Source organism: Staurois parvus, unplaced genomic scaffold (assembly GCF_062004578.1).
Source record: "Staurois parvus isolate SC_StPar_1 unplaced genomic scaffold, SC_StPar_1.0 ptg000090l, whole genome shotgun sequence".
In the NCBI taxonomy this organism is placed as follows: domain Eukaryota; kingdom Metazoa; phylum Chordata; class Amphibia; order Anura; family Ranidae; genus Staurois; species Staurois parvus.
In genome coordinates, this window is record NW_028317886.1 from 24,832,012 (window position 1) to 24,857,287 (window position 25,276).

The following is a 25,276-nucleotide window of genomic DNA, read 5'->3' on the forward strand; positions in this document are numbered from 1 at the left end:
CCGCCACTCTGCTACCAGGCCAAGCTCTACCTGAAATAGTTCTTGCACACTGCAAACCACAGGAATCGTGCACCTGTTCTTCACTACATATCAGGATCTGCAGAAATCTCCACTGTACTGATCTCCGGCTATCTGCTTCCAGTCATGAGACGATCTCCAAATGACACTGTAGCGCTAAAGAGATTGTGAGGATCAACAGAGCAACATTGTGGGCCTTTCAAAATATCGCTTCATAACACCTTCTAGTAACTCAGTTTATTAGAAAAAACAGAAAAATTATAATTATACAGGATTTATATAGCACCAACAGTTTGCGCAGCACTTTACAATATAAAGGGAGACAGTACAATTACAATACATTTCAGTACAGAGGGAATAGGAGGACCCTGCTCGTGGAGCTTACAGTCTACTCCCAAAAGCCAAAAGCTAATAGGCAATGAGATCAGCCCTGAGCGGCAGGGTAACCCTCAACAAGGGATGTGTCACTACAGACTGGCATTAACGAGACTTGCCAGCTAACACGTTTCCAGTGACAAAACTCTCTTCAACAGAGCCCTCTCCTTCCAGTCATAGTTCTTTTCAGAGGACATTTGACAAGTGGAGAGGAGGTGTTATATCGCCTCCTCACCACCTGATGTAACCCTATAATGCCGCACTACCTCACTGCAATCGGTACTGCGGCCCTATTGAACTCAATGGGTGAGTTTGACAAGCACTGCCACTTGTCAAACTGTGCAGCTCAAGTTAAAAATGCAGCAACATGTGAACCGCTCCATCTGGCTGTTGTATTACAGTTCAGAGGGCAGTAAAACTTCAATTCAGTCACTCGTTTTTACCACCTTTCGACCACCCATCTGAAAGAGACATATTTGATATACGGTTGTACCTATCGTTCATAGCTTCAGGTGTTTGTTTTCTGTCTATTTACATACCTACACAACTTCCCAGGTCCAAAACTATTATTGAGCAGATTTAAGTTCGTCCATCCACAACAGTCCCAATTTCTCATGTGGCCCCTTGGGAAAATTAATTGCCTACTCTTACCCTAGAAGATCAGAAGTAGTCTAACAACAAGCAATGCTTAAAACTGGTAACATTGCTTTGAATTATCATGGTGTTTGTGAACACCTGTAAACATTCATTTCTTTGCAGAAGTAATGTTGTAAAATTCACTGGTGTCATAATGTGGCAGTAATGCTTAGAAGACTGGTATCTTTCAGCAGCTTTCTTGTGCACTCTAAAGTCAAAATAGGCACAATAGGTTGTCACAAATAATCATGTATATGAGGCCATAGTATTTATATTTTGCATTTAAAAGTGGACTAGCATTTAAAATTGACACAAATTATTGTCTGGCCTTAAAAAAAAAAAGAAGATATTTTGACCTCTGCTTCAAGCTGAAGCAGCTGCAGCAGCTTAATCACCAAAATATGTATACTCATTTGTTTATGCTTGCCTATTCTATGTTTGCCAGGTCTGTGCTGCTCATGGCATTTAGCAAAGACTAATGAGCTTGTATCATGGCAGGTATAAGCTGTAGCAATAGGCCCATTCCAGTCAGAAGCTGGCTGCTATAAAAGTAGCTTGGTGGGAATTTCACCTTTGCCACAGTTTGCTGTGGTAGGTATACTGACAAGGGAGAGGCACATCTGCACAGTGATTAATCATGGACTGCTCGCCTGCAAGGAGATCTGTAAGAACCCAAACTTTAATGACTAGCTGGACTTAGAATAGCTTCACAGCCGCTGTACATTAAAAGTAAAAACTTGGTATAAGAAATACAGTGTGAGAGAGGGCAACATCAGACACTGACGGAGGTTACACCGTTTAAAGCAGAGTTCAGAACTCGGCCTGCAGAGCTCTATTACAGTTAAATAATGGAAAGAAAGAATTTAAGATTAATAAAACCTAGAATTGACTTTCCATTTGCACTTTGCAGAATTTTTGGCCATAAAATCTTCAGTTATAGCTAAGTATTGGGACAAATACCTCCAATAACTATTAATTAAATGTTTTATTTTTTGGCCCTGCAACAATTTATTTCAATAACAATCTATAATAAAAAAAAGCAGTTCTCAGTAGAGATGCAGGCTTTTTCTTGATGTATTCCTGCGATAAGTTAAGTCTATTAAGGCTGAACTCCAGGCACTTAATGGTAAGAAGACATGTGTAGGAGTATTGTTTTAGCTAAAATGATGATTCCTAGTTAAACAAGTCCAGCCTTTATTCAAGTACATCCCTTTAATTCACTGCTTAGAAACCAATGTACATAAAGTGCTTCTTATAAGGTTTCTTTCACACTGGCAGCTGAGGGGCAGTAGAAACAGTAGGCTGAGCTGTTGTTTTGCATTTGGCAATTAAAAAAAAAAACAAAAAAAAAAAACAGGCATCAGGAGGCAGCAGTAATGCCTTCTGAACATCTGACAGCCAGTGCTATACCACCCTCTGAAAAGCAGGCCAGCACAAATCACTTTAAGCATTACCACCTATCTGAAAGAGCCCTAATGGTGACTGGTTACTCCAGAAGGCTGCACATGGGTCACCCTACTGCCCCTTTTGTTGTACTCTTTAGGCATTACAACCACTGCTTCATGTGGCAAGTACCCTAGCTACTGAATGCAGCCTGTCTTCTGTGCAAATCCCACTCCACTACATTGATTGATCAGCCTCAGCAGGTCATGATGTAAGGTGTCCTGTTGATCTCTCCTTCTGCCTCTATTAAAAATTATTATGTTAACATTCGGGCATGAAAGGTTTTTGCATTTGAAGTGTATATTCTTTTTTTTATGGGGGGGGGGGCAGAAAACCTCACATAGGCAGGCTCAGCCTTTTGTGAATCATTGTCTCAAACTGTACATCCTAGTATTTGCAAAATGTGCAAGCTGCAACCGATTAGAATGTATCAGTACATGTTGCACTTAATGCATCATACAATAAAAAATATATCATATTTTTATAGTAATATACGGTAACTTACTTGTTTTTGATCATTTTCTATCACTGGTGTAGTGGATGAGCATTCAGTGCAGCATTTGGGGTCCCTTCTTTCTTACCTTTGTAGAAATGGCTGGAATGGCAGTCAGGGCTAGAATGGTCAGAAGCCGTGTAAGGCAAAAGAAGAAAATGGCAACTGGTATAATTACCTGTGAGAGCCGGTGACAGATTGGAAGTGCCATTGCTCTCTTTGCTGACCCACAGCAATTTCCTTGTGCGGCTCTGCTCTGAAGTATGTCACTCTTACCTCCTTATTTGACACACTCTTTATTAAAAGTAAGTGTTGTAGAAGATGGCATCATATATATTTCAGGCAATGCTAGTGTCTCGAAGTTACTTTAAATGTTGGTAATTATACAAATGCAGTAATCCAGAGGGGCATTTTCATATTTTTATATCAATTTAGGTTCCTTATTTTGAAAAAAACATGATACATTATTCTGAAATACAAACGAAACCAGCGCTCAAATCCTCATGCAGACCAAAGGAAATTCAGAATGCCAAACGAAGAGGTGCTGCCCTTCAAAGATCGGGAAATCTGGACACTGGTGAACAAAAGCAGACAAGGGCGCACTCTCATCGTGCATTACCGTGGTACACCACGTATTTATTGTGTAAAAAAATGGATATATACTCACAAACAAAAGGATATTAAAGGCAGAATAAGTAGTCCGCAAAAACAGTCAATGCAATACAGTGCCCTTAATAGGGATAAGCTGACGCGTTTCGGGAGATGAACCCCCTTCCTCAGAGCTAAAAAGTTTTTAGCTCTGAGGAAGCGGGTTCTTCTCCTGAAACGCATCAGCTTATCCCTATTAAGGGCACAGTATTGCATTGACTGTTTTGCAGTGGTACGTTTGGTGCAAGTTCTTCCTGGCACACAGTATGGTTAGCAAAATTTTATTTGCAGCCTTATCTCTGAGACACTAGTCCTTATTGGTGTGAAATCTGTGTGCAGCATCTGTTGCATGCACAGAATCCTTTCTCTTACCCACTTTCATCTAAAAAAAGACCTCTGTGCTGTATAGTTTACATGCAGTACTGTGTTGTGAACAGTTTATTAGGGACGGTATTTCCAAATAATATTGGGGTAAATTTTGCAGTTGATTTGGGGTATTTGAATTGGTCAATAAAAAATGCCATAGAACACTATGTTTTAAATTATAATGCAAACTTAAAGAGTCCACCAGCGCACAAGTGCCTCCCAGAATCTCCCAAGCAGCTGAACACTTAACACCCCTGGGCGTACTCAGTTCAAAAATTCAAGAAAATGTCCAGCATATCATTAGGAAGTGACGTCAAATGCTGAACCAGAAGCACCCAGGCACCCATTTGATTGTTGAATATATGTATACCTTCTTATATGCAAGCATATTGGTGGTGAGGAGTGTTGAGAAATCTGAGGAGGAGAGCAGATGTGATGGTTGTAAGACAGAATGTAAGCCAGAGCAGATCATGGGTTAACAGGGAGAAGACTGTGAACTGGAGGATAGGAGAGAAGGCTTCAGAAGCAGATCATAAACAGCAGAGATGGAAAAAGAAGACATACTGAAACCTGGCTTCATGAATCCAACACTGCTTCCCTCTCCTATGGTGGCCTTCTCTGGACTCACTCCCCTATACCCAGTGGACAGAGGAGAGGTGCAGTAGGAATCCTCATAGCCTAACAGAGCACCTATCAGTTACTTCACCCACCTCCCTTTCTTGCACCCTCCTCTTTTGAAGCACATTGTATTCGTCTATTTTCTCCAATTTCTCTAAGAATTGCTGTGATCTACCAGTCCCCTGGACCAGTATCAACCTTCTTTGATGACTTCTCTGGCTGGCTACTCTACGTTCTCTCTTCTGAAATCCCCACAATCATTCTCCCTGTTAATGCCAACACTCCTGCTACTTTTAAACCTCTTAGTCTAGCCTCCTCTTTTGACCTGAAGCAATGGATACAGGATTCTACTCACTCCAATGGCAACACCCTTGACCTTGTATTCTCCTATCTATGCACTCCGTACAATCTCTCCAACAATCCTCTCCCACTCTCTGATCACCGCCTTATTAGTTTCGCTCTCTACCTGTTTTCCACCTCCTTTCCCTCCAGCCACCTAACAGTTACCCAGAAGCCTTCACCACCTCAACCGTTCTCTTCTCTGCTTTGCTGCTGATCACCTCCATGACAAAATCTCATTCCTCTCTTGCCGCAATCTAGTCACTTCTGTCTACAACAGGTCAGTGACATCCTTTCAGGTCAAGCCTGCCCCCCTCACTACTCACACAATCAAGCCCCGAGCCCTACAACCTTGGCAAACAGATGACACCAGATGTCTTAAAAAATTTAGCCATGCTCCTGAGCGCCTTTGGCCTCCTGACTGCCAAGCAGACCTATTTCATCACTCTGATTAACACCTTCTCATCCAGCCCCCTTTAACTCTTCTCTACCTTCAACTCTTCTTCGTCCGCCACTGCCTCTACCCACTAACTCACTCACTGCCCAGGAGATCACCAATCACTTCAAAAAGAAGATTGATACAATTCATGAGGAGATCTCCGATGCGCAGTTTCCTCCTCCACTTAACATTCCATATTCACAGGTATAATCACTACTTTACACATTCAACCCCACTACTACAGACAAGGTTGGTAAACTTTTTTCTAACGCGCACCCAACCACCTGCTCCCTGGACCCTGTTCCGTCACAAATGGTACGGTCACCCTCTGTCTCTATCCTACACTCTAACTCACACCTTCAATCTCTCCCTCTCTTCCAGCATCTTTCTCAACTCTCTAAAACATGCACTAGTCATCCCCATACTTGAAAAGCCCTCACTAAACCCCACCAATCTTAACCTACAATGCATCTCCTTACTCTCCTTTTCCTCCATACTCTTTGAATGCCTGGTCTACAACCAACTTAGCTACCATCTTACTGTGAACAACCTTCTTTGATCCCCTTCAGTCCGGATTTCGCCCTCAACACTCCATGGAAACTGCTCTCCTTAAACTCACAAACGATCTACTAATGGCTAAAACTAATGGGCACTATTTTGTACTCTTACTCCTGGACCTTTCTGCTTTTGATATAGTGGACAACTCCCTCCTCCTCAAAAAAAACTCCACAGCTTTGATCTTTGTGATTGTACTCTTTGTTGGTTCTCATCCTACCTATTCCACTGCACTTTCAGTTTCACTTACAATTCTACTTCCTATTCTCCTCTTCCTTTCTTTGTTGGAGTTCCCCAAGGTTCTGTTGTTGGACCCCTCCTATTCTCAATCTACACCTCCACCCTTGGTCAGCTGTTTGCCTCCCATGACTTTCAATACCATTTCTATGCTGGTGACACCCAAATCTATCTCTCTAAACCCTCAGCTCACTCCATCATTCTCCTCATGCATCACTAATCTAATAACAGACATATCAGCCTGGATTTCACACCACTTCCTAAAAATCAATGTAACCAAAACCAAGCTCACAATATTTCCTCCCCTACGTGCCCCTTCCCCTCACTTCTCTGTCAAAATCAGCAGCTCAACCATCAACCTATTCCTGCGTGCCAAGGTTCTAGGTCAGTTGTGTATTTAGGTTTTGTGCTGCCCTAGGCAACAGAATAATAATCTGCCCCCATGGACACCAACCAACACCACTCCCCCTTCCCTCTCCCACAGAGAGAGCTGGAAATTGACCAACAACACCCCTGCCCCCCCATATATAGATAAAAAGAAAGACACTCATCTTCACACCTCTGGACATTCCTGGGAAGGAGAGTCAGGCTCTACTTACACCATCAAAGAGCCTCTCTCAGATCCCATCTGGCTCTCATCGCACATGTCCCTTCTTCCATCTCTTCTCCTGAGGGGAGGTGCTGCCCCCCTGAAAAATGCCGGCCTGGGCAAGTGCCTTGTTTGCCTTGTGGTAAATACACCCCGGTTCTAGGTGTAATCCTGGACTCTAAACTATCCTTTCTGCCCCACATCCAATCACTGTCCAAAGCTTGCCTCAACCTCCGCAACATCTTTAAGATACGCCCCTTCCTAACCAATGACATCACAAAGCTTCTAACTCACTCCCTGGTCATCTCCTGTCTCGACTACTGCAACTCCCTCCTCACTGGCTTGCTTTTAGGCTATCCCCCCTTCAGTCAATCATGAATGCTGCTGTCAGGCTTATCAACTTTACCAACCATTCAGTGTCTGACAGCTCTTTCTGCCAAACCCTTCACTGGCTTCTGCTAACGCAACAAATTAAATTGAAGATACTTACAACAGCTTATAAGCCATCCAGCCACAACTCGGACTCCAGCTACATCACTAATCTTGTCTCAAAATACCAACCAAATCATTCTCTTCTTTCCTCCCAAGACCTCCTGCTCTCTAGCTCCCGTTACCTCCTCCCATGCTCGCCGCTCAAATCCTCTGGAACTCCCTTCCCCAATGTGTCTGACTATCTCTTATTCTGTCCGCTTTTAGACAATGCCGGAAAACTCATCTCTTCAGAGAGGCCTATCCTGCATCTACCAAACAACTGTACATGTATTTTCTCCATCAGCCCATCTCCCACAGTTATTACCTTTTGTATCTCTTGACCCTCTCTCTTACATTGCAAGCTCTAATGAGCAGGGCCCTCTGATCCCTCCAGTATTTAATTGTATTGTAATTGTACTGTCTGCCCTTATGTTGTAAAGCTCTGTGTAAACTATTGGCTCTATATAAATCCTATATTATAATAATAATAATTTGGATTGGATCATGGCTAGAGTGGGAGAAAGAGGAAGCAGATTGTGGAAGTAGGGTTACGGAAAAAGTGAAAACTGCTCAACAAAAATTGTGCTCATTTTCATTTCTATTCAATAGCTAAATAGACTTTCTTTTATGCCTGGAGTACTGCTTTACTGTATACATACAAATATGATTTGTTTAGGAATGACTCATTGCAGTCTTTAAAAGGGTTTGAGTATGTAAAATGCCACAAGGTGGCAGTAGTGAGTGTCACAATAGCATGTAGAAAACACATACGGAAAATAGCTATTGAATGCCTAAAATTAATTTAGAGTCTTCTCCATGCCAGACTCTTCTTTTATGAGAAGGTGACCTCCACAGCAATGGCAAGAAAACATGAGAGAAGAAGACCTTTGGGAGTACAACAAGAAAATGTTTTATGCTTAGAATTTTTATTAAAACATTGCAATCTTCTTTTGTGAAAGATAAAAAGCTGAATCTCTTCTCATATCTTTTGCACCCATGTATCATATTACACTGCAGTATAATCAAAATTTCTTTTTTCTTTTTTTTTTTTTCATTATAAACAAGTATGCTGTGAGAGTAGTGATTTACATTTAAATAATATGCTGTATTTTAAAGACGAGAACCAGAATGCAGTCACCCATAGCAGCCAATCACAATGAACTTTCCTGAAGCCAAACCACCACAATGTTATATCTGACTGGCACTTTATATTTTGTTGCTGCCATCATTTTGTTAAATAAACTGTAAGTGTAGGAAGGCAGACCGGGGTGAGTGTAAGTAATACTACTGCAATGATGTGGCCAGCATTGGGGATTAAAAGCTGTGCACCTGTCCAGTATGTGTGCATTTAAAAAACACCCTTAGGCTTCATTCACATTGGCACTGTCAGACCTCCATTTATATGCATTTAGAAGACATGTCCAAAAGCATTTAAATGCAAGTAAGGATTTTTCAATGATTACATTCACACTGTGTGTTTTACCTATGTGTAGATGTGGACAATTTCACTCCATTTAGAGAAAATAGAATTCTGTGTATCCAGGATCTGATTAGAGACTCTGTGTTAACACTTAAAGTGAAACTAAAGTCCTGCTTTTAAAACTGTGAGCAGGCAGGCTCTTTATTGCAGAATAGATATGCAATGTCTCTTCTGCAATAAAATAAACCGACATACCTGCCTGCAATCTTGTTCATGTAGCTGTGCAGCTCAGTTTACGTTCCAACACAGCTTCTGTGTTCCAAGATGAGTGCACTCCTGCGCATGCGCAGGAGGGACATCATCCCATGATGGCCAATGAAAACAACCACAGCCTGGCACCCAAAAGAAGCCTGGTAGAAGATGTTGACAAGTGTGAGGGACATCAGGCCATTGAGGGGAGGTAAGTAGGATGGAGTTTAGCTCCATTTTAACACATCCTAATGCTGCTAAGCCTGCTTTAAACCTGAAAAAGTGACCTGGGAGGCATACAATTTGTTCATACGTTTTGGATCACTTCTCCTGTATTTAGAAAATATAAACACAGAATTGCCTATGTGAATGAGACCTTAACATTGCAGCTTTACTCTGCTTTGGCTCCCATCAGTACTTGGATTTAATTTTTAGTTTAAATGTTTTATTTGAAGTGCTTTCTTGAGAGCAATATCCTGAGACAAGCCTCAAATTATTTGTGTTGTGTCATCACTGACCGTGTTCTACAAAAAAGTCTCATTCCTAAAATGGAATTCCACCCTTTTAAATCTTTGGACAGAGTAAAAAAGGGTTAGAACATCTGTTAAGGTTTTTGTTTCCTGTTATGGTAACAAGTGGTGAATGAGACAGGAAATGAATGAAAATCTATTCAATGGGGACACTGACCGCAAAAAAAACACTTTTTTTAGTAGCTTGGAGAAGATTTCAAGTCTCTGTCACTCAGTAAATGATTTTTTGTGATCCCCACTATTGGATGATTTTCTCTCGTGCCCTATCTTGGTGGCAGAGGTCACTTAAACAAGAAGTGAGGTGATATCTTCCAGAGGGGAAAAGCATAGCCGTAAAAACTTGACACAGGTTTCAACAGACACACACACCCAACTCTTTCCAAAGCTCATGGAAAATGTTTTGGCTAGTTTAATTTTAAGTAGTAAATAGTAAAATAGTCAAAGTTGATTGAGAAACTGAAGTTCTGCTGTAAGTGCAGTAATGCATAGCAACCACAGAATCCATACTATACTGGCAGGGATGGTGATGTGACTATTTATTAATTTACCAATATAGTTGGTAATTTGAATGATCTTTAATCTTGTAAAATTGGCATAAAAGAAAGGAGCCCTTTTAGCTTTGGATCATCTGTTTCATATCACAAACAGGATAGACTGTATAAAATAACATAAGACATATGCATCCATGTGCAGTAAATGCCTATACAGGATATTCCCCTATATGATAAATTGTGTGGTGAGTGTGTATATGTATAATATACAAAGCATGTAATATCTACAAATTACATGGTTTGTTCAAATAATTCCGTAGCAGCAGATGTTGAACAGATGCTGTATGTAGCAGCTAATCCTCTTAGTTAAATGGCTATTTGTGTGTTAGAAGTTTTCAAAATACCTGTTACTTCCGCATAATAAGATGTGAAGAAGAAAACCTTTGCCACATGTAAACATAATTAGGATATACACTCACTGGCCACTTTATTAGGTACACCTTGCTAGTGTCATAAAAATATCCCCACCATTACACCACCACCACCAGCCTGAACTGTTGATACAAGGCAGGATGAATCCATGCTTTCATGTTGTTTACACCAAATTCTGACCATACCATCTGACATCAACAAGGCATTTTCATCGACACAACTGCCGTTCACTGGATATTTTCTCTTTTTGGACCATTCTCTGTAAACCCTAGAGATGGTTTGTGTGAAAATCCCAGTAGATAAGCAGTTTTTGAAATGTCTGTCTGGCACCTACAACCATGCCTCATTCAAAGTCACTTAAATCAGCTTTCTTCCCCATTCTGATGCTCTGTTTGAACTTCAGCAAGTCGTCTTCACACTACATGCCTAAATGCATTGAGTTGCTGCCATGTAATTGGCTGATTAGCAATTTGTGTTACCAAGCAATTGAACAAGTGTACCTTATAAAGTGTCCGGTGAGTATAATTCATCTACAATTGAACAGCCAAAATTAAATATATCATTTTTTAAACATATGTATATTTTAAGAAAGTTAAATAAATTAAAATAGTTTAATAAAATTAAACTATTTCAAAAGATCTACTTTAATTAAAACTTTTTTTTCTTAGATCAATAATGAATAACAGTGGAAGCTTTATAAGTGCAAAACGATGACAGTGCAACACTCCATATGTAAGGTCTGAAAGATGGCAATAATGTTTCAGGGCCAGTTTATACCACAAAAACGCACTCCAAATCTGTTCCAGATGCGTTTCTGCATGCGTGTTTTCAACACATTTTTTATTAGTTCTGGTGCGTGTTTGATGTTTTCCAGATGCATATAATGGAAGCCTACTATAAGGCTGGTCATAGATGGATCTTTATTTTGGTTAGCCAGCAGGCTGAAAGAAAGAAAAAAACTGATTTTTCCATCCATACTATCAAGGTGGATAGAGCAATCTGCCCACTGAAACATTATATTCTGACAGCAGGACTTTCTGCTACACTGAACAGTGGCTGCAGCCAATGATTGAGAAAACTTTTTCCACAAGGCCATTAAACAGAAGTCGATCGTTAGATTGACTTTTGTTAATCGGTAGAGGCCACTCAGATTGAAATTTGGCTGGTCCATGCTGAATTGGCCGAAATTCAGTTTCGCTATGGCCATTTGGCTGCCTAGGTTATCAGCCCATTCATGGTCAGCACAAACTGGAAGAGAGTTTGTGGAGTCTTTGGTGGCTAATTTCAGGTCTGTTAATGTCTGCTGATGTCAGTCTGACTGGAACAATAGTGTCGGGAGCTGTTCTAGATGGCTTACTGTGCCTTTGATGTCTCTCCTGTAAGCTGTTTACACATATAAAATGATCAGTGTATGCTTTTCTAGCCAAGAACATCTGTTTTCAGCCACAAACCATTTCTTTTGATGACTGTCCAGGTGGTATGGCTCTCAGACATAAGCCCCATGCATGTGTTGGCCAGACCTCATGGATCATCTTTTGAGTTATGTGTCCTATGACAGCTGGGCCTCAATAAAAACATCAGACTTGGCATTCAGTCCTTGCTAAGACATCTTGAGGATGCTTTAGCCTATATATTACATTTTAGCATTATTTTGTACTGCAAGATATTTTATGTAGACACTGTAAACATAATAATTATGACTTATTGAATTAATTTGAATAATTTTATTTTTAGTTTTTTTCCACTTTGTACAGAGTGTACTAAAAAGTGGTTTAGGTCCATATAATAAAACACTGTTTAGGACATTTTGGCAAACATCTGCTCAAAATCAGCCAATCAGCACCCTTATCCTGCTCATTTGTATTACAAATAGAAGTTAAAGCACATCATATGAAAAGTACTAAGGTAGTTTCTAGTAAGACAACGGTCCGTGTAAATTGTCATTTGTCATATACACGCACACTATCTTTAATGAGAAATATCAGTTGTAAAATCCCCCCACCCCTTCCCCCTCCATACAGTTTGTAGGGAAGTGTCATTTCTTGACCAATTGCATGAAGCTAATTATGCAGAGCTAAACAAGATACCTATTACTACCCCTCAAAAAATTAAAGTAAGCTTTGAAAGCAAGATCAGTGCTGGTTGCCGATTTGTTCTTTTTCATTGAATTGTTGCGTTATGGTCTGGAATCCCCTGAAACCTCCCACAGTATGCCACTTCCAAGTGTCAGAAATTTTGCTGCTGAGACACTTTCCACAATGCAAAGTGGCACATATGCATTAATGCTGTATATAAACATTGATTTCTCTAAAAAAAAGAAAAAAGGAGTTGTAATACTGCAGGCACCGTGACAATGCCTTGGGAAAGGAGGGACACAATGAGGGTAATTTATCAAAACTGAAGCAGACAGAGTTTGGAGCAGCTGTGCACATTAACCTATCAGGTTTCATCTTCTGCTTGTTCAGTTGAGCTTTGAAAATGAAAGATAGAAGCTGATTGGTTGCCATGCACAGCTCATCCAGATTCTGGCTGCTCCAGTTTTAAACATTCCCACCAATGTGTCACCTGGGGGTAATGGTCTTGTTTTTAAAAGTTTTTGATGAAGTTCTAGTCCATGCAAACCACCAAATGCACAGATGAAATACATGTATGTGTACTATTTTATTTCCCCAAAATGTGTATTTCTGTATAGTAAATCTAGTGATTTATGCACCCCTGCATCCAGGCAGGTGACATGCTTATTTTCTGGTTCAGTAATGTGGCTTCCTGTGTCACCTTCCTTTTTCCTGCCTGCTGGTGGGACAATAAATCCATGTCACCAGCTCTATCCAAATAGCAGTACGGTGAACCAGGAGGTGGGAAGGTGGTCTTCTAGCTATGCCATGCCACTGTTATGATTCAGATCTCAGCAGTAGCAGGTAAAATAACAAACATACAGTGTATGTATTTCAGATGTGTATTATTGGAACTATACAGCTGCATCACAACATAAGTGCAAACCATATACATACTTAGTGGCAATGCAATGATTGATTAGAAAAAAAATCATGTGCACAGTGTATGGAGAGAGCTTTAGAGATCTGATTAGAGACTGACCACAGCCTTATTCTTCCAAAATAAAATAAACTGTTTTGGTGGGGGTTCTGCTTTAAGTACAGTTTACATTTCTTTAAGTGTACCCTATCAATAAACATTATTTTTTTACCAACGGAAAGGGGGAGGGAGACAGTTCAAGTTTCCAAAGTTTCCTGGATTCGCCTTAAAGGTATGCAGAGAGGTTCTCTCCTCATTACATATCCAAAGCCCAAGTTTAATTTTTGGAAGCAAGATCAAGTACTGTTTTATTCATTGCAGACCTGCAGACTGTGTTGGGATGTATACCAAATATTCACAAAAACAGATCACTCAGTGTGCTTTCTTTAATGTTACAGATGCAGAGTCACTTGGGCTGGAAGCAGGCAGTGGGTTAGCTGCCTGGAAACTCAACGAACAGCTCTATCCCTGCGATGTCTGTGGGAAAGTGTTTGGCCGACAGCAGACTTTATCCCGACATCTGTTATTGCACACAGGTACTAGTGTATAAAACTACCAATCTTGTCAGTGAAAATGAAATATAAGCCTGCTTGCAAAATAACCCAACTTTTTTTTTTACTGAGCTCATCATAGGCTCAGAACAATGTAAACACTGTTGTTGTCAGATGTCTTCACTGTCTGTTGAAGAACTGAGTACTGGGAAGGTTTCTGAATTAAAAGTCTTTAGTGTCATGAGCCTTAAATGATTTATATGATATGCTGCACTTAGATAATTAGTGGACATCACAAACTGCAAGAGGCATCCCCTGAATAAATTTAGATAAGGCTTGCCTATTGTTCTATTTCATGTGATTCTGAAAAAACAGTTGCAGAATTTAGATCTAGAGGGAACTCTTATGCCTTTGTTGTTCTCAGTCCTGGTCTGAACATTTTCTTTGATTTAAGCAGTTTGTGATCTCCCTTGATTATGTAGGTGTATTTCAGCTCCTGACACTGAAGTCCTTAAAGGATAAGTTCACCTTTTGACCAAAAATAATAAACAGCACATTTTTGTTGCAGGTAAAAAAAAAATGTGCGTTTATTATTTTTGGTTGCAGGAGCCTGTAAAGCATTGCACCAGCGATCAGCAGATCCCAGGTGCCATGCAGGTCTCCTGCAGACCTGTCAGTAAATCTTATTGCCTGTACGGTATGTATGGGCAAGCAGATACAGTTGCAAGAAAAAGTATGTGAACCCCTTGGGATTACGTGGAGTTTTGCATGAATTGGGCATAAAATGTGCTCTGAACGTCATCTAAGTCACAACAATAGAAGAACACAGTCTGCTGAACATAATACTACACAAACATTAGATGTTGCCATGGTTTAATTGCACATAACATGTAAACATTCACAGTGCAGGGAGGAAAAAGTATGTGAACCTTTGGACTTAATAACTGGTTGACCCTCCTTTGGCAGCAATAACCTCAACCAAACGTTTCCTGTAGTTGCAGATCAGAACTGCACAATGATCTGGAGTATTTTTGGACCACTCCTCTTCACAAAACTGTTTCAGTGTAGCAATATTCTTGGGATGTCTGGTGTGAATCGCTCTCTTAAGGTCATGCCACAGCATTTCAATCGGGTTGAGGTCAGGACTCTGACTGGGCCACTCCAGAAGGCATATTCTGTGCTGTTGCAGCCATTGTTTTGTTGAATTACTTGTATGCTTTGGGTCATTGTCCTGTTGCATCACCCATCCTCTGCGGAGCTTCAGTTGGCGGACAGATGGTCGTACGTTTTCCTGCAAAATGTCTTGATAAACTCTGGAATTCATTTTCCCATCAATGACAACAATCCGTCCAGGCCCTGAGGCAGCAAAGCAGCCCCAAACCATGATGCTCCCTCCGCCATGTTTTACAGTGGGGATGAGGTTTTGATGTTGGTGTGCTGTGCCTTTTTTTCTCCACACATAGTGTTGTGTGTTCTTCCCAAACAACTCAATCTTGGTTTCATCTGTCCACAGTATATTTTGCCAGTAGTGCTGTGGAACATCCAGGTGCTCTTTTGCAAACTTCAAACGTGCTGCAATATTCTTTTTGGACAGCAATGGCTTCCTCCGTGGTGTCCTCCCATGTACTCCATTCTTGTTTAATGTTTTCCTTATTGTAGATGTGTCAACAAAAATGTTAGCATGTGCCAGAGATTTCTGTAGGTCTTTAGCTGACACTCTGGGATTCTTCTTTACCTCATGCAGCATTCTGCGCTGTGCTCTTGCAGTCATTTTTACAGGACGACCATGCCTAGGGAGAGTAGCCACAGTGCTAAACTTTCTCCATTTGTAGACAGTCTGTCTTACCGTGGACACATGAACATCAAGGCTTTTGGAGATACTTTTGTAACTCTTTTCAGCTTCATGCAAGTCAACAATTCTTGATCGTAGGTCTTCTGAGAGCTCTTTTCTGCGAGGCATGGTTCACATCAGACAGTGCTTCTTGAAACCAGTAAACCCAAAACAGGTGTGTGTTTTTTAAGGGCAGGACAGCTGTCAGCAACACATCCAATATCATCACACTGATTGGAGTCAAGGTTGGCTCACTCCTGGCTCCAATTGGCTCTGGGAGAAGTCATTAAGCTAGGGCCTCACATACTTTTTCCTCCCTGCACTGTGAATGTTTACATGTTATGTGCAATTAAACCATGGCAACATCTAATGTTTGTGTAGTATTATGTTCAGCAGACTGTGTTCTTCTATTGTTGTGACTTAGATGACGTTCAGAGCACATTTTATGCCCAATTCATGCAAAACTCCACGTAATCCCAAGGGGTTCACATACTTTTTCTTGCAACTGTATACTGACAGGAAGATTCAGTGAACCACCTAAGCCCTCCAAAGCGCTGTGGTAGTTCATTGAGAACTACAAGCCGACAGCCACTAAGGCTGTTGAGACTTGTAGTTCATATATTCACAGAACACTGTGAATGAATGACCCAGCACTGTGGGTGGAGCCCAGTACGGCCCGAGCTGTTTTTAAAAGTGACAGTTAGTAAAAGGAACTCCTGTCACAGAGAGGGGTGGAAACAAGAAGCCGCTGCAGCATTGGAAATACGTTACATGTTCTACCCTAAACATGGGTAGAACATGTAACATGCTCCAAAAGGTGAACTTATCCTTTAAATCAGACAAGTAAAAATCTATGTTGTACTGGTCTGCAATTGCAGTGCAAATGCAGGATGGGTGAACAAAAACAAACTAATATTTATCATGGGACAAGACTTGCGTGACAGCTTTCCTGACACAGGGAAAGAAAAGGCAGAGGTAAAAGATCATATGTACAAAGTTGTTCAATACTGCTGTTTATAGTGAACATGCTAATGTATTTTCATTTGTCATTCTTTAAATAAAGCTGTCTGTCTGATGTTTCTTGCTCTGTTGATTACATGTGGGCGTATTCAATTCTTTATGAGGCTATTTAAAGGCTTCTGTCATCCTTAATAAGGCCAATTTTTGAGTAGAGCTTTGTTTTAAAACTTATTTCTCAGAAAATGGAACCTAAAGTAGAATCTCAAACGTAAAGTAGGTTTTGACCAACAAATACAAATTTCTTCAGTCCTATCGGAATACTTGCAGGAATATGACTATTACCACTTTGTTTCTCTACACAGAAGAGAGAAAGTATAAGTGCCATTTGTGCCCATATGCTGCAAAGTGCCGTGCTAACTTGAACCAACACCTGACTGTCCATGCAGTGAAGTTGGTGAGCACTGACACAGAAGACATTGTCAGTGCTGTCATTTCTGAGACGAGTGACAAAAAGAAGAATCCATATTACTATAGGTAAGAAACCTTTATGTATACATTATTGTGCATGCCTTTAAAATTAGCTTTAATGTATTTTGAATTTAGTAGTGTTAACCACAGCACAACCGCCCCTTGAAGCTGAACTCCAGGCAAAGTGCTAAATACACGTTTGAAATATGGGAGCTGTTTTATATACCAAATGATGTGTATTTCTGTCCATCTGTACCCGGAGAGTTGTACAGTCTTGCCAAACAGCAGAGCTAGCTTTTTAAACCTACTTTTCTTTACTGCAGTTTAGCATTACATTTAGGTTACCTCCGTGCCCTCAACCTATGATTGGACAGTGAAGGAGCAGTAGCAGACAGATGAGCTCATCACTCTACTCCTGTCAAATTACTCCATATGTATGTATCACTCCTAACTGGCCGCTACTGCTGCCCCTTCCCTTCCCAGCCTGAATGCTGCTCTGCTGTAATTTCAAAAGACTGACACCAAGTCAGATTTGAATGCTTACAGAAGTTGCATTTATAAAGCATTGAATTATTTTAAATAATACATATATAATTACATTAGTTGGTTTTTAATATCTACTTCAGGCTTTGTTTTTGTCCTGTGCATGTTCGCTATCCTCCACTGATACGCATCACTGCTACTAGTAGAGTGAGCAATACTGTTATTTCTGTTCACATGCTCTACTCTATGGGGCTGATTTACTAAAACAGTAGAGTGCAAAATCTGGTGCAGCTGTGCTTGGTAGCCAATCAACTTCTAACTTCAGCTTGTTCAATTAAGCTACATTCACATACACAAGGGGGACAAGGAGAACAAATGTAGCCACCGTAGAACAGGAAGTCTGAGAACAGCAGAACAAATCTTGCATCTGAGAGATGAAACAAAGGAAAAGAGAGATAGAAGGTATATTCTAGTTATCGTTAGACATACTGCATGTATTTTATTTTATTTAAAAAATGTAATTTTAGAGTCATTTTAAGTTCACTTTTTCAATAAAAAAGCCTATGTAGTCAAGGATCCTCAGTTGGTAGTATAAAAACAGTGCATCTTTGTATAATGTTCATTAATTTTATTGCTGTACCTGTAGGCCATTTGCCCCCACCCCCCAGAAATCTGGCCAAAAAACTCCTAGTTAGCAAACCCCTCATCCATCCTTGTTGCTAGTACTCAAAAAAGCATTAGATTTGGCTCCTGTAAGTGCTGGGAGTATGTGTCCAGCTGCTTTCCTAGCAACCTAGGCAGGATGATGGGGGTTTTATACACTAAATTACCAAAAGTACTGAGACGCCTGCCTTTACACACACATGAAATTTAATGGCATCCAAGTCTTAGTCTGTAGGGTTCAATTTTGAGTTGGCCCACCCTTTGCAGCTGTAACAGCTTCAACAGAGAAGTGTGATTCGTCACTCCAGAGAAGACGTCTTCACTGCTCTAGAGCCCAGTGGCGACGTGCTTTACACCACTGCATCCAACGCTTTGCATTGCACTTGGTGATGTAAGGCTTGGTTGCATCTGCTTGGCCATGGAAACCCATTCCATGAAGCTCTCTACGCACTGTTCTGCTAATCTGAAGGCCACATGAAGTTTGTAGGTCTTTAGCTTTTGATTCTGCAAACAGGCAACTTCTGCAAACTGTGCCCTTCAGCATGTGCTGCCCTCACTCTCTCATTTTACGTAGCCTACCACTTCGTGGCTGAGTTGCTGTTGTTCCCAGTTGCTTCCACTTTATCATAACAACACTAACAGTTGACCGTGGAATATTTAGTAGCAAGGAAATTTCACCGACGGATTTATTGCACAGGTGGCAACCTATCACGGTACCACTCTTGAATTCACTGAGCTCCTGAGAGCGACTCTTTCTTTCACAAATATTTGTAGAAGCAGTCTGCATGCCTAGGTGCTTGATTTTATACACCTGTGACCATGGAGGTGATTGGAACACCTGAATCCAAAGATTTGCAGGGGTGTCCCAATACTTTTGGCAATATAGTGTGTGTGTGTGTGTGTGTGTGTGTGTGTGTGTGTGTATATATATATATATATATATATATATATATATATAAACACTGTCCATAATAAAAAAAAAAGTTTGTCTATAATTCTACTTTAGTAACCCTTCAATCTATTTTTCACAAAATTGTTCCTTTTGCCTCCTTGTAACGTTGTCCATGAGCTCCCACACCTTTCCTTTTTTCCTTCACTTCAATTTAGTTGGAACAATGCACACTACAAATCCCATAGTCCATAATAACTAGTCCATCTCAGGACCAATAGGAGAGAGTGACTATGTCCCTACTTACAGTGGGGTCCACAGAGAATGAACATAGCTACCCTCCAACAAGAAGTCGGATCACAGCAACGAAAAATTTAATTTAGTGATTTGGAGGGGGCTGAGAGTAATAGAAAGTACTTTTTGGGGGTTATGAACTCAAAAGATACATACTTGAACAGAATTTAAAAAAAATGTTTCTTAGTAGTTTAGTAGGATTGGTAAACGGCAGTATATAACACTTTTGTTTTTGCGTTTAATACCACTTTAACTATTTGTAACAGTATTGGCTCATTACAGTATTTTGGACCAAATCAATATTTATAGATGACCATAACATTTTCTGTCTACAAATTCCCTAAAATGTCAGTAATTCAGGCTTATACCAGAGTAGCCAGATAGCTGACCCATGGTTGCTTGAAGTGGGATAGAGGATCTTTACATTTAATAAATAATGTGATTCTGTTAAAAAAAACAAGGAATATTGCAAATCTTTTGTTTGGTGGAATAATTTAGATGATTATTCCTCCATGCTAGGTCTTGTTCGCGTAGATAACAGCTGGTGGCAGCATTGTGTTCATAATCCACCACTGACTGGGACATGAAGTTCCTGGAAGCTCGTGAAATAGTGCAGTGTAACCTGGGAAGCTGTCCAGATTGTTTGAATTGGTTTCTGAGATGCCATGTGCTCTCTACTTAGCAACAAACCAGCCTTTACAACTGTGTTTGGCAAGGCTACATTGCTTCTCTGTTGCCCAGAGGAATCCGCTAGGTGATGTGCAGCATCTGGAACATGTAGTTCCCAATTAACATCATCATTATACTCTGCAGTGTAATGCCTTGTTACACATGGTGCAAAACATCTCTAAATAAAAACAGTGTAGCTCTTGAAGCTTCAGCAAGTATGGAATGGGTTACTAAAAAACACTCCCACCCTTTCTTTCCCATGCATTCGTGTAGAGTTCAGTATTGCTGTAATTTCTGTGCAGTACACCTCTGCTGGACATAAACCTATTGCATTTTGAAATGACTTGACTTGACTTTATAAGGAAAACGTGTAAAATAATTTTTGTAAATGTCAAGGGTTGCATATTTTAATGGACACAGAGGCTGGGAAATAAGTGACATAATTCAATGCCTGCACACATCCCACAAAAAGCAATTCACTAATAGATGCCAAGAATAACGTTCCTTCTGTGCATGCACAGCAGAAACAGGACTTAGAAGAAAATCTGCAAACTGATGTATTACAGCATTACTTACTTAATCTATTTTAGTACAATTTTTACCTGTGGACCATACTCAGAAAACTATGCATTAAAGATGAACTTCAGCCTTCCCTTCAGTCTTGTACCATTGTACTAAAATTGCATTCTCTGAGTTTGCTGAACACCGTGAGCTTCTCACAGTGTGCATTAGAAGCTTCAGTAAGTCAGACACTGCCCTCCTCATTTCCTGGCTGGAGGACATCCAGTATCCTCTAGTGTGGGGGTCAGCAACCCGTCGATCACAATCCGCTGGTTGCCCGCAGGCAAATGACAGGTAGATCACAGGGGTGAGCTCAGGCAGCTTCAGACATTAGTCTGAGGCCACCTGAGTTATGCCACTGGTAAGCTCTCAAAGATGACAGCCAATCACAGGCAGCTGATTAGCTGTCAGTCTTTAGTGCTTCTCCCTGGGATAGTTCCGGTGGCTTTGGACTGTTGTCTGAAGCCACCTGAGCGGATTAGCTGCCTTGTGTTTTTGTTGTGCTCTAGCAGGTGGGTACCAATGACTATCATCCAGTGTGCAAATGTGTGCATTGCACATGGACTTTGAGGGAAAGGGGGCCCACTGTGCCCTGTCACACACTGGGGCCTAAAAAATCAACTATTGCAGGAATTCTACTGGGAGAGTTGCTAGTTAATTTCCTTTTTTTAAAAGGGTGTTGCATTATATTTGATCTCTTCCATGTTGTTTAGGTAGATCTCCTCCTCTTAAAGGTTGTGTACCCCTGATCTAGTTCTTTCCTTCCCAGCCTGATTGTCCATGGCCCTCCCCTTTCGTTTATTGGATTTCAGTTCCCTCAGTCAGTGAGGCTCAGCATCACATGTGGATGTTACCTAGGGCAGTGTACATGCAAGTGAAGCCTGCCTAGGAACACCCAGTCCTTCAAACTGATGTCCACCCATCGAGTCATTTTGATATTTACATAACTCCTCCAAAAAGACAGCTTCTACTTGCATTAAGACTGAGGGCTCTCAAGAGGGTGTTTTAAGGAAGCTATGTACAGCACGCTGCTGGCCTCTCTCACCAACCATGATTTGCCTGGATTGTGTAGAGAATTACAGAGACCCAGTGATCAAATTACTGGATCTAAAAAAGGTATCCAATAGAATTTAAAAATATTATTAATTTGTTGATGAAGGAGAGCTCTCCCCCTTTCTGCAGTCTTCTAGCTGGTGACAGCAACATCCTATTTCCTGGACTGAGTGCAGTTATGTAAAGCTGGCCATACACTGTGGATTTTGGTCAGTGGGTGGCCCTGCCAGATTCATTTGATTCAACAAAAGTAAACAATATTTACCTGAATGGTGGCTGCATCCAATTAAATGCAGCCAGTACAGTTAAAGTGCATTGACAACAGCATGAGATTCATTCATCTGCACTGTATATCTGAAAAAAAAAATATCAGTGTAAGGCCAACTTGATTACATATGAGCTCTGGAGTAATATGAGCCCAGCCTGTGTAATGACGCATCTCCCATGGGGGTGTGTAAACAACAAGCTGGGATCACAGTAAAGTGGCTGAATGAGGTACCTGTTTTACCTGAAGAGTACCTCCAGTGCTGGACTGAGGTAAAAGCTGGGGACAGTGTTGGAGCTTGGAGATGGTAATTAGAAATTTTCAAGACAGCGGGGAATGAGGGCAGTCTAAAAATATTTGGAATTCTACTTTAATCTTACAGTTAACCTTTTTTGAAAAAAATTAAAAGGTGAACTAATGCCGTACACCTTCCCCAGCCCTCTGGTCCCTGCTGTACTTACATCTTGGTAGAGGCAGGGCTCAGAGCCTCCTCCTGGCAAGAATAGTGAGCAGCACAGCAGTGACAAAGCTCCAAATCTTTACAGGGCATGCTCATCAAGCACAGTTCCAATGTTGTGGCATTCATGAGAATTTCCTGATAAAAAACCATACTTCTATACCATTATACAATGAGAATACTTCCAATATTATTCAACAGTTCATAGTACTAGAAACAACAATTCATAATACAAGAGCTATTTGCAGAAACTAACCAGCTCTACATATTATAAAAGGTAAATGTTCTAGCCCATAAATATATATACATCAGTGGTTCATATAGTGAACTCGGTGTAGAGTTATTCACAGAGGACAAGGGGGCACTCTTTACGTCTGAAGAAGAAAAGAAATTTAATCTCCAAATACGGAAAGGTTTCTTCACAGTAAGAGCTTGGATACACAGAATATAACTGGATACTAACATTTATAGGTATAGTTGATCCAGGGAATATCTGATTGCCTCTCGGGGGATTAGGAAGGAATGTCCTGCAGGAGCAAATTGGATCATGCTTTGCTGGGTTTCTTTTTGCCTTCCTCTGGATCAACTGTGGGTACAGGATTATAACTTTTTTATTTTTAATGGTTGAACTGGATGGACATTTGTCTTTTTTCAGCCAGACTAACTATGTAACTATATAGTGCCGCGTACTACTTTACCAATAATGCTTCTTACATAAGTTTAGCAAAGCAGAAAAAAATTATAAAGTGTAAACTGTCTAAATACTCCCCTAAATATACACCATGTCTTAAAATAAAATTATGAAATATTCATGTGTAGCACCTTCTAGTTTGGCTAGATAGGATTTGCTATTTTTGTGAGTCAGAGGCTTGTTAGAAACCTGGGATAAGCCAGCCTGGGAGTAAGGTAGAGAGATCACCTCAGGAGAGGTTGGGAGGCTCTACAGGTCAGGGCTTCTGGAGTCATCACAACCTTCTAGAAACTTGAGGAACTTTCTAGTAGATAGGCGGAGGAGGGGGGGAAGTCTAGATGTGCATGTTTAAGGGACCTTAGCTGATCCCCAGGCCAGGCATGGTGGCTAAGAGCAATCCTTAAATGTGGCAGAGCCTGTGAAGCAGGGTAGTAGTTGTGTTCAGGTGGAAGATGGCCTGAGAGAAGGTGCTGGAGTATGGAGTCTGGAATGGCCCCCCCAGGGAGGGGAGCCTACCTACAGGCTAGTGCTGGATGGATGAATATCCACTGTGCCACCATCTCCTAGGGAGGACATCCTGTCAGCAGGGAAGGAGCCAGCACAACGTGATGCCTAAAAACAGCTACAACTCGACAAGCTAACAGGACAGTCCCCTTGGTCCAAAGAAGGGAAAGGCGGTCAAGTGCAATATCCAACTAGTTCTCATCTGGGACTAATTAGTTGCAGATCTTGGAATCCCTTGCCCAGTGATACCCTCAGGACAGTCGGGTGGATGAGGAGATTTTTATCTGGGATCTGAAGAGGTACACCAAAGGGAACTCAGTGCTCCATAAAGAAACAGTTGCTAATGTTTTTTTTTTTGGTCCACATTTTGTGCAAAGTTGCTAAGAAGTTATCCTCAAGTTTTATAGTTCCTTGGGCTTCCCATATACCCCTAGACCTCATCCAAGTTGTTAACCCTTTAATAAAAACAAACTGAAGGACTGTTTACTGCCTCAGAGAGAAAATATGAAAAATGCATGTTGCCTGGCTGTGCAGAGTGTAGGGGGAACCAATCAAATCCAGCAGCCCTCAAGGGGGTAGCGCTACATGTGTACCAAAAATTGTCCGTGTGTACCTTTTTAAATTAACATTAAACGCGTTTCCAGGATACAACCACAATCCATCACACTGGTGGAGGGGTTGACGTCATGCCGCTACTTGGAAGTGTGCAAACAGCCATTTCATTTTATTGGGAGTTCTCCTGTATCTTATGCCTGCTACCACAGTGCACTGGTGCTTCGTGCACCTTTTAAGCTAAGTATATCCATTTTTTTTTTTTTTTTTTTTTTTAAATAAAAAATTACGTTGGAAGCAGAGAGCACTATGTTTTCTTTCTCTTTTTGAGTTTTATACTTCCCTGGTCTAAAGCATCATGGAGGACAGAACTGGATTGTGAAGCTTCTGGAGGCTGGCTAGCTTATAAGAACCATATAGTCAATAAAAGTTTTGTATTTGTGGATGATACCTAGTTGCCAGCTCTTTTTTGCTGCATGGATCATTGCTAGAGTGTAAGTGCATGGGCTTTCCTACTCCGGATAGTTTACACGATTACATAGTTACAGTTGCAAGAAAAAGTATGTGAACCCCTTGGGATTACGTGGAGTTTTGCATGAATTGGGCATAAAATGTGCTCTGAACGTCATCTAAGTCACAACAATAGAAGAACACAGTCTGCTGAACATAATACTACACAAACATTAGATGTTGCCATGGTTTAATTGCACATAACATGTAAACATTCACAGTGCAGGGAGGAAAAAGTATGTGAACCTTTGGACTTAATAACTGGTTGACCCTCCTTTGGCAGCAATAACCTGAACCAAACGTTTCCTGAAGTTGCAGAACAGACCTGCACAACGATCTGGAGTAATTTTGTACCACTCCTCTTCACAAAACTATTTCAGTGTAGCAATATTCTTGGGATGTCTGGTGTGAATCGCTCTCTTAAGGTCATGCCACAGCATTTCAATCGGGTTGAGGTCAGGACTCTGACTCGGCCACTCCAGAAGGCATATTCTGTGCTGTTGCAGCCATTGTTTTGTTGAATTACTTGTATGCTTTGGGTCATTGTCCTGTT

At 40.9% G+C, this 25,276-nt stretch overlaps 1 protein-coding gene across 1 annotated transcript in view; it reads left to right on the forward strand.

Moving 5' to 3' along the window:
• Positions 1–25,276, forward strand: part of ZNF827 (zinc finger protein 827) — a 318,427-nt gene that overhangs the window by 272,846 nt on the left and 20,305 nt on the right. The window contains exons 9-10 of the mRNA XM_089670488.1: positions 13,781–13,918; positions 17,027–17,198. Of these exons, the coding sequence (XP_089526614.1) occupies positions 13,781–13,918; positions 17,027–17,198 (310 nt within the window). The remainder of the gene's footprint in view (positions 1–13,780; positions 13,919–17,026; positions 17,199–25,276) is intronic.